Here is a 9,828-nt window from a genome sequence, read left to right on the forward strand (position 1 = left end):
AAAAGATAAATGAGGTTGCTTCTGAAGGCCATAGCTTTGGTGACAACTTAGAACCAAACTTGAGATCTGTAGCTGATCCAGACCTAAACAGTTTGTCATGCCTGATGCTCCCATTTATTTGCAGGGCTTTATGGCTACAGCATATTCTTCACTCATTGCACACATGACAGACACCTAGGAGGAAAAATGCAAGCAAAAGTTCTTCAGAAGGCAAGACATATATAAGAGATAGTTCATTCATTATATACTGCATATTCGTGGGTATTTTATACATATTAACTTTGGAAAGAGGTATCCCAAGATCAAATAATCTCCTTTCTTTATAGTTCCCAAAGAGAAATTTTTCAAATTGTGGTTTTTAGACAACTTCCAGGGAACAGGGAGAATAAGAGCTATAAATGTTTCAATACTTACTAGATGTTACGTATTTCCATAACATTCTTTCTCATACTAAAAAAAACCCACCTCAGATATTGATCTTCAACACAAATTTGAGGGGGACAATGTCTATGTAGCAAAAAATTTAACTCTGATACTTTCTTTGGTAATGGGTCTTTAAGGATATTATAGGAAAACTGCTTTATAGACATCAACATTTTGGCAATATTTAAAAACTACCTTCATGTAAGTATTTTATACAAACTAGATGAAGCCAAATTCTTATAAAATAGTTATAAAAAATAATCCTCCTATAGGTCTTTACCTGTACATCTTCACCTGCATTGTATTTTCCTTCTATTTCTTTGCCTAGTTCACCTTCTGGCAGCTTTAGATCCTCACGAACTTCACCAGTTTCTGTCAGCAAGGAAAGGTAACCATCCTGAATGCATATCAGCTATTGAAAGGAATTATATTTGCACCAATTAGATTATATCCACTCCTTTGTAATATTTACATAGTTAAGTTGCAATCCACATCAATTAGTATAAGTACACAGTAATACATTAATATTTTCTTCATGCTTAAAAAATGTTAGACACATAAAACTATAAAATATGTATAGACTAAAAGTGTAAATTCACTTCTCCCTGCACTTCCCCTGCGCCCAAGTCTCTGCATTATTAAATAGTTTAGGCTTCTTTATAATGTATCCTGAAGCATTTACATTTATGTACACACTATAAATATAATTATTTAAAGAAATATAAATAGTACAAGTATTTTTCAGCAAGTTATTTTCACTTAATAACATGTCTTAGAATTCTTTCCAAATTGGAAAATATGGACCTACCGTAGTCTCTTTAACTTTACAACTGCATAGATACACTGTAACTGATTTAATCATTTTCCCATTGATGGGCATGAAGGTTAGTTTTTCACAATTACAAATAATGTGTATTTTAGTTTGATTATGAACAAAGTGGAAAAATTTTAGTCTCCAACTCACTGCTTAACACCACCAGATTTTTTTTTAAAAAAAGACAAACACTGGCTATTGATGACAAAATGAAACAAACTCAGGTATCAACCTAATTTGCAAGAAGCCACAGTTTTGATATAATTTTCTTTTATTATAGGCATGAGGAAACAGCCAGGCTGTATTCATTATTCTAAAAGCATATATACCATCAGTGTGCCTAGACCAGGGGTGGGCAAACTTTTTGACTCGAGGGCCACAATGGGTTCTTAAACTGGACTGGAGGGCCAGAACAAAAGCATGGATGGAGTGTTTGTGTGAACTAATATAAATTCAAAGTAAACATCATTACATAAAAGGGTACGGTCTTTGTTTTCAATAGTTTTATTCATTTCAAACGGGTCGGCCGCGGGCCGTAGTTTGCCCACGGCTGGCCTAGACTCTAACAGGAATTATAGAAGACAAACACCCTGAATACAGATGTTGATATTAACATACACAGAAGGAGTTGAAGACATGGTCGTGGACCCCTTTTACTACTATGATATAACACATCACACTGTAGGGGTAGAGTTTCAAACCGCTCCTCTATGGCACTAGCAAAGCTGGCTATGACTTTCTACACTAACCCCAAGGACCACAGGAGTTTTACACATCTAAAATTTCAAAAACAAAAAAATAAATAAATATCTTCCAAAGCAACCACAAACACTTTTAATTAATCTTTATGTCCCTCAAACATTTGTGAGGTGGTTGACAGAGGAGCAGGTAATAAGGAGGGTGAGGTAGAAGTATAATTTTTAAACAATAAATTACAGGCTTACAAGGCAGATCTTTTTTATTTTCGTTCTTTTAGCAATTCCCTGAAGTAGAACCTATCGATTTCAAGATTTAAAGATTCCCACTACCATTAGTAACTGAAATACAGAAGCCTAATAATAATACTGGTATTTTGATATTTATTTATATAATGGTTGTACTTTATTTTTTGCCAAGAATTCATAAAATACTAGGATGAAAAATAAAGCATTTCAAATGTAAAAATGTATAAACACAAAACAAAATGTAAAAATGTATTTATATATGAAATATCTTATTAAAATAAATTGCTTTATGAAATATAATTAAAACTTTAAGAAAACAGCTATAGAAAAAATAAAATAATGAAAATGAATTATTTTATCTTATATAAATTATTTAATTTTTTAAAAATATACTTTTATTGATTTCAGAAAGGAAAGAAGAGGGAGAGATAGAAATATCAATGAGAGAGAATCATTGATCAGGTGCCTCCTGCACGCCCCGCAATGGGGATCGAGCCCACAATCTGGGTGTGCCCTAACCAGGAATCAAGCCATCATAGGTTCATAGGTCAATGCTCAACCACTGAGCCACACCAGCTGGACTAAAATTTTTTAGATATACAGAAAAGTTAGAAAATTGCATTATCTTTTACCTAGGTTCATCCATTGTTAACATTTAACCATGCATTCATTTTTCTATGTATATATATAGAGTATATAAAATAAATAGCATACGTTCCTATTCTTTTCTTACTTGTACTGAACCATTTGAAAATATGTTTCACACAGGACTCTTTAGGAATAAATACTTCACTGTATTTCTCCTAAGAACAAGGACATACTCTTTCTGACACTGATGTTTTTGGAGAGCACAGATTCACTGTATTATGGAATGTTCCTCATTTTGGGTTTGTTTCCTCATGATTCAGGTAATGCATTTTTTTTTCTTTCTTTCTTTTTTTTTAAATTTTTTATTACAGGGAGAGGGAGAGAGAGATAGAAACATTGATGAGAGCCCCCCCCGGCTAGACAGTCCCCTAGCCTCCCCTAAGGTAATGCATTTTTTGAAGGAATAAATACTACATGAGTGATGTGTCCTCAGATCACATCAGAAGGCAGATGATTTCAATTTGTGCTATTACTTGTGAGATTAACTTTGATCACTTGGCTAAAGGAGTAGTCGCCAGATTTTTCCACTCTAAAGATAGACATTTTCCTTTTTTTTTTTTTAAATATATTTTATTGATTTGTCACAGAGAGGAAGGGAGAGAGATAGAGAGTTAGAAACATCGATGAGAGAGAAACATCGATCAGCTGCCTCCTGCGCATCTCCTACTGGGGATGTGCCCGCAACCCAGATACATGCCCTTGACCAGAATCGAACCTGGGACCTTTCAGTCCGCAGGCTGACGCTCTATCCACTGAGCCAAACCGGTTTCGGCAACATTTTCCTTTTTTTAAAAAAAAAAAAAATTGCAGTAACAACAACAAAAAGATAAGGGTGTCATGATGAGTTTTAAGCATATTTTTGTGCAATTTTCCCCCATCTTCTCTCAAAGTCCTCTCTGATACTATAGAGTTAGAAGGAAGGATAGTGAGGAGGCAGTTAAAACTCCATTCTAAATATTTCCTTCTGATCTTTCGTCTTTAAACAAATCTACTCAGTGATAAATATAAAATGTTTTGAACAATTTTTTGGAGGGGGGTAGAACGAGTATATAATTATTTGTTATTAGCAAGCAGGCAGATGGGAGAGAACAGGGTCAGAAAACTTGACCACTAGGCCCATATTAAAGGGACTCTCTCTAAAACTTACATGAATAAGAGCCCCCTGGCCAAAGACAGGATAGTCTGAGAACTGATAAGGATAATAACTACAATGAATTGAAATACAAATATGTTTAAAGCTCATAGTGAAAAACACATTTGATTGAGCATATTCAGTGAATACTACGGAACCAACTCATTTTGAAAACCAGTAATTAAAGGAAAAGAGCCAAGCATTTATCCTGCCTTTCCTATTATATACTGTACCATAGGGTAAACAAACAACAAAAATTGATGAAGGGAAGTTTCTCTTTCTAGAGTGCTATGGCTAAAAAAAAAAAGAAATGACAGAAAATTCAGGAAACAATTATTCTTTCATTCTGAACTTATTTTAAAATATATAAAGTTAAAATTGTAAATATTCATACATTTCTTTTCCTAAACAAAGGTTTACTTTTTAATTATTATAATGAATATATATATACACACACACACACATATTTCATTTTAGCTGACTGCCAAATTCCACTTGAAATGCCAAATAAAGAGCCAAATAATAAAAGTAGACATTTAATCAAGGCACTTGGATAGTACAAAAACTATAACTGGAAAGACTTACAGAGTTAATTTTTTTAAAATGAAAAGCAATATTCTATAGTGACTTGATAAAGATGTGATCACTGAGTACGTATTCTGCAAGGCACTATTCTAAGTATTGACTAATTAAAATTCACAGCAATCCCACGAGGATAATTTATCCATGTCACACAGGAAGTGCCAAAGCAAGGATTTGTCTGGCTTGAGTCATTCTCTCATCCAAGCTACATAGCAAAGGCCAGGACTAGAGTGAGGCAAGTGAGGCACTTGTCTTGGGTGCAAAATTTAAGGTGGTGCCAAAAAGAACATCAGTGATCAGATAAGTATTTTAATGAGGTGGCTTTTTTTCTTTTTTAAATATATTTTTATTGATTTCAGAGAGGAAGGAAGAGATAGAGATAGAAATATCAATGAGGAAAGAGAAACATGATTGGCTGCAAGCCCACAACCAGGGCATGTGCCTTGACTGGGAATTCAACCGTAACCTCCTGGTTCATAGATTGATGCTCAACCACTGAACTACGCTGGCTGGGCTAATGTGGTGTTTTTTAAAATATATTTTTATTGATTTCAGAGAGGAAGGGAGAAGAGAGATAGATAGACCAATGATGAGAGTATCATTGATTGACTGCCTCCTGCATGCCCCACAATGGGCATCCACCCTCCAACCTGGGCATGTGCCCTGACCAGGAATTGAACTGTGATCGATGCTCAACCACTGAGCCATGCTGGTTGGGCAATGCAGTGTTTTTATAAATTATAATTAATGCAAAAATTCCATGATGAACAAACTATCAAAATTAAAAAAAGAATCAGAATTAGTGATTTTACCTTTTGCCTTAGGCTCCAGTGTGGTTTGACATTGTTGCTTGTCCTATCTTTATTTAAATTTTGTGCTCTAGGGAAGCGACTCACTTACCTCATTCCCCTCATCCTAGTATGGGTCCTGCTATAGCCCAATATAAGACCCACACCAAATTTTTCCTTGATGTTAAATCTTGAGTTCCAATCAATGACTGGCTCTTTTCATCACAGTAGCAATTATCTGAACTACTGATGCCATCTTTCTGAACTACTCAAGGCAAAAGCCTTCTATGTTGAATGCATAGTAATGAATATAATGAATATCAAATAACTTAAGCACTCACATGTTAAAGATACAAACTGAAATCCACTGTTGGCAAAATTTTGAGCTTAGCCTTAGTTGACACTATCCCCATCTCAATGAATAATTAGATATGCATTTAACAAATGTTTATTGAGCACCTATTATATAATGTCTAAATTAGGTGCTTTAAGAATAATGCAATGGTTACATGAAATTTTTATACAAGTAAAGGGAGAGCAGAAAATAACTACTTTTGGGTGTATATCTCTTGGGAGGTAATCATGCAATACAATTTCTAATTGAACCTTCACATTATCCCTCTCTTATAGATGGGAAGACTAAGGCTCAGAGAGGTTTCATAATTTATCCAAGGTCATCCAGTTAGAAAGCAGTACTGGCTCCAAATTTTTTTGGTCACCTACCTGACTAAAAAAATAAAGAAACAACATCAAAAAACATTTACTATTATTATACTAAGACAATTCAAAATTCTACAAAGCATCTGAAGCTACCTATAGAACACTTACGATAAATGGGGAAATGTAAATATAAAACTGTTTACTAGATTCAAACCATATAAAAATATGTTGACATGTGGACAAAGAGTAAAAGGAAATCATTGGGTAATTGCAGTTGATGGTAACATTCTTTAAAAATTATATAATACAATGCCCTAGCCAGTTTGGGTCAGTGGGTAGAGCTTCAGCTCGAGGACTAAAGGGTCTTGGGTTCAATTTTAGCCAAGGGCACATATCTCGGTTGCAGGCTCAATCCCAGGCCCAGTTGGTGGGAGACAACCAATCGATGTCTCTCTCTCACATGGATGTTTCTCTGTGTTTCTACTCCTCCCTTCCACTCTCTTTAAATTCAATGGAAAAATATCCTCGGGTGAGGATTAACAACAACAAAAATTATACAATACAATAAAAGATATAGAAAGAAAGCAGTTTAAACTGGATAAAACAAATCTAAGTGTCACAGTGTGAACTTTTATTTCTCACTATGTAAAATGAACAGAAAAGAGTTCTATATATGGTATGCTTGGTAACAGAAATTGAAGACTTCCAAGATAGACTTTAGTTATGATTAATCTGAGCTTCCACATCCTATGAAGTCAGCCGTTTGGTTACTAGCAATACTCCAAACAACAAACGCTATCATTAAACTTGACCTATCCAAATGTATAATTGGAACTAAAACTTGAAGTTTATACCTGTAATTTAACAAAAGGTCACAGCATGGTCACTGAATATAAATAAAACAGCTATATATTTTTGTATTTTCTTCACCATATTCAGTGATTATGTATTTTACCCTTTATATTTAAGGATGTCAACTTATTTCTCTATTTAAGAATACCAAATTCTGACTCACATTTCATTAATACACAAAGTTGGTTGGTAAAACATGAATTCCAATAATTTCTTGAAAAATCTTACATCTGATAAGTGAAAAGAAATAAGGCATCTGGGAGGGAGTTACATAAATTTGAAATATTTTACAAACAGAACAGTAATTTTACTAAAAATTAAACCTATTCAGTCACAATATACAATCACCTAGTCTGAGAAATAAGAAGTTTTCAACTTTTTAAAAATGCAAGAATGTTAAAATAGCAAACTAGCAATAATTCTAGATAAGGTATAACTGTTAAATGGCACGATCTCTCCAATTTCTAATATAAATGGTGCCTAATAATTCGTTAGAAAAACCTCCAAAACTATTCCTGGATTTAGATAAATTACAATTGGTATTTACACCCATAAGAAACAGGCAGCATTCTAAAGGAAATTAGGACTTACTTGATAGTCATTTCTCTTAATATTTGGAACATCCATATTGTGAGTAGAAGGGCAAATATCTTCATATTTTTTGCCCGTGAAAATATCAATTCCAACAAGGTGAACCTGACAGAGAAGGGAGAACAGAAAACCTGTTTAAACTTTGCCAAGTACATCACTCATTACATACACAAGAGCACAATATCAATGCTGATTATGACAGATTCTTTCTCCTTCCAAGGTCATCTAATTTCACTGTCTTTAAAAAAAGATAGTAGACATAAAATTGAGAAGCAGTGAGCAACTAAACAGTATCATGATCTATCAAGACCCAAATCATGTGCAGTCCCGTCATTAAACTAATAGAGGGCATATGAAGTCACGTTTTAGAATTAGGTTGGAACAGGTTTTCTCATTTGTCAACAGAACAGGTCTTCTAAGACTTAGAATATCTAGCCCTGACCGGTTTGGCTCAGTGGATAGAGCGACAGCCTGCGGACTGAAGAGTCCCAGGTTCGATTCCGGTCAAGGGCATGTACCTTGGTTGCCGGCACATGCCCAGTGGGGGGATGTGCAGGAGGCAGCTGAACGATGTTTCTCTCTTGTTGATGTTTCTAGCTCTCTATCCCTCTCCCTTCCTCTCTGTAAAAAATCAAAATAAGTGTCCCAAACGTCTTAGACACTCCCAGACCTTTAAAAAAAAAAAGAAAAAGATCTAAGTCACTAGGAAAGTTTCAATTCCCAATTAATGAAACGTTATAAGGGCCCAAGAAGGAAATGCTACTTTTCAGTATTAAAAGTAATAGCAGATCCCCCAGTAATTGTGGGAAGGAAAAAAAAAGTGCTTATTACAAAGTTGTAAGTATAGAAGCCTCATGTGCTGTAATGTAATCGATGATAAAAAAAAAATCTCAACGCAACAACAGACCTGGAAGGGCACCCACCTTGGCATGGCCGTGCTTCCCAGTTTTGGAAGTCGACATCTCGACTATTTTGCACGGTCGTCCCTTGAGCACCACGAAGCCGTTCTTGCGCAGGGCCGAGCACTGCATAGGGTACGTGCTGGAAGCCCCGGCATCGCCGGTAGTGAAATCAATCTCATCCGCCATGGGTGGGCTGGGGAGGCGGCAGCTTCTCCAAGGAGCTGCGCAAAAAGTTTGTGTTTGCTTTTTAAACAGCGGGCACACAGGGAAGGAAACAGCTCAGTTCGGACCGGTTCCGCGCCAAGCCTCGCAGATGCATCATTGTTTGCATGAGCAGAATGCCCACCCGAGAGCCGTGGACACTCTAACTCCGGCCTCTACAAACTTTTCCATCATCAGTCGGGAGGTGGGTGGCAAGTCGCAGAGGAGCTCGCTGGGGTGGGGAATGGCCCCCGGGCGCTCACCCGCGCGGGGCTATAGTATACTCTGAAAAAATTTTTTTTGTATGCATGTATTGCATGGTTGTTTGGGTGTGTGTGTATGGGGTCCTATATCCAATTTCCATTTGTAGTCTGTGATTATAAATTTTTAAAGTAAAAAATGACCTTTTTGTTAATATAAATGTTAAATATTAAAATATTGGTATTATATAAGAGAAAACTTAAATCACTCATAATCCTGGCCTTCAGAGACAACAGTTGTCAACAAATTTTAGTATATTTTCCCCCCAATCTTTCCACACCCCGGCCTCCCGCCCTCTCCCGCCCCCACCTCAGCCCCACTTCCGGGATAGGTCCGGCGCGTCACAGGCACGGCCCCCTCGGGCTGCCATTGGCTACCACGTTCCCGAGGCCCCGCCCAGTCACGTGAAGAGCGCCCTGGCAACCCCACGTGCTGCGGCTTAGTGCACTTCCGGCGTGAGGAGCGCTTTCTGGAGGCTGGTTGCTGAGAGTCAACTCGCCGGGAAGGAAACGTGCTCCCGCAAACTTTTAGGTTCGTCGTGTTGGGGTTTCAGTCGAAGTTAACGGGAACCAAACCACGTGCCGGGTGGACCCAGCCCTCCGGGGCGTGTCTGCTGTCACGTGACGGCTGTCCGCCCTCTGGAGGCGACAAATTCAGCGGGGGTCCCACAGGGTTGTGGGTTCAAGCTTTGGCCCTCCTTGGAGGTCAAGCCCAGGCTGTTCCTTGAAGAAAAGCCGAAGCGCTGTATTTTATTACCCGGCTCAGCCCTGTGGGCTCCTCCTGGGACCCCAGCCTCCCCGATGAGTTTGTGGCAGCGACTGCCTCTGGGTGCCCCGCTGGAGTCAGCAGCGCACTCAGAGGTGGGAACCCGTAAGACGCTCTAGAAGTAAAAGGCAGCGGTGCAATGACCTCCCTCCCTCCTTCCTCCAGAGGCTGCTGGGAAGTTGTAGAAACGAATGCTGCCTGACTCCTACCACGTTGTCCAGTCCAGAAAGGGGTTCTGCCAAACGCATCTCTTCTTTCTTCCTGG

The 9,828-nt window shown here is 37.6% G+C and overlaps 1 protein-coding gene across 1 annotated transcript; it reads right to left on the reverse strand.

Annotated features, from left to right (window-relative positions):
• Positions 1-10: 10 nt before the first annotated feature.
• Positions 11-8,704, reverse strand: EIF5A2 (eukaryotic translation initiation factor 5A2). The gene is made up of 4 exons (XM_006764103.2): positions 8,358-8,704; positions 7,435-7,539; positions 704-835; positions 11-174 (listed from the first exon to the last, which is right to left on the reverse strand). The coding sequence occupies exons 1-4, from the start codon at positions 8,520-8,522 to the stop codon at positions 115-117; spliced, it is 462 nt and encodes a 153-aa protein (XP_006764166.1). The 5' UTR covers positions 8,523-8,704; the 3' UTR covers positions 11-114.
• Between the last annotated feature and the right edge of the window lie 1,124 nt (positions 8,705-9,828).

The sequence above is a fragment of the Myotis davidii genome, unplaced genomic scaffold, assembly GCF_000327345.1.
Source record: "Myotis davidii unplaced genomic scaffold, ASM32734v1 scaffold115, whole genome shotgun sequence".
Taxonomy (NCBI): domain Eukaryota; kingdom Metazoa; phylum Chordata; class Mammalia; order Chiroptera; family Vespertilionidae; genus Myotis; species Myotis davidii.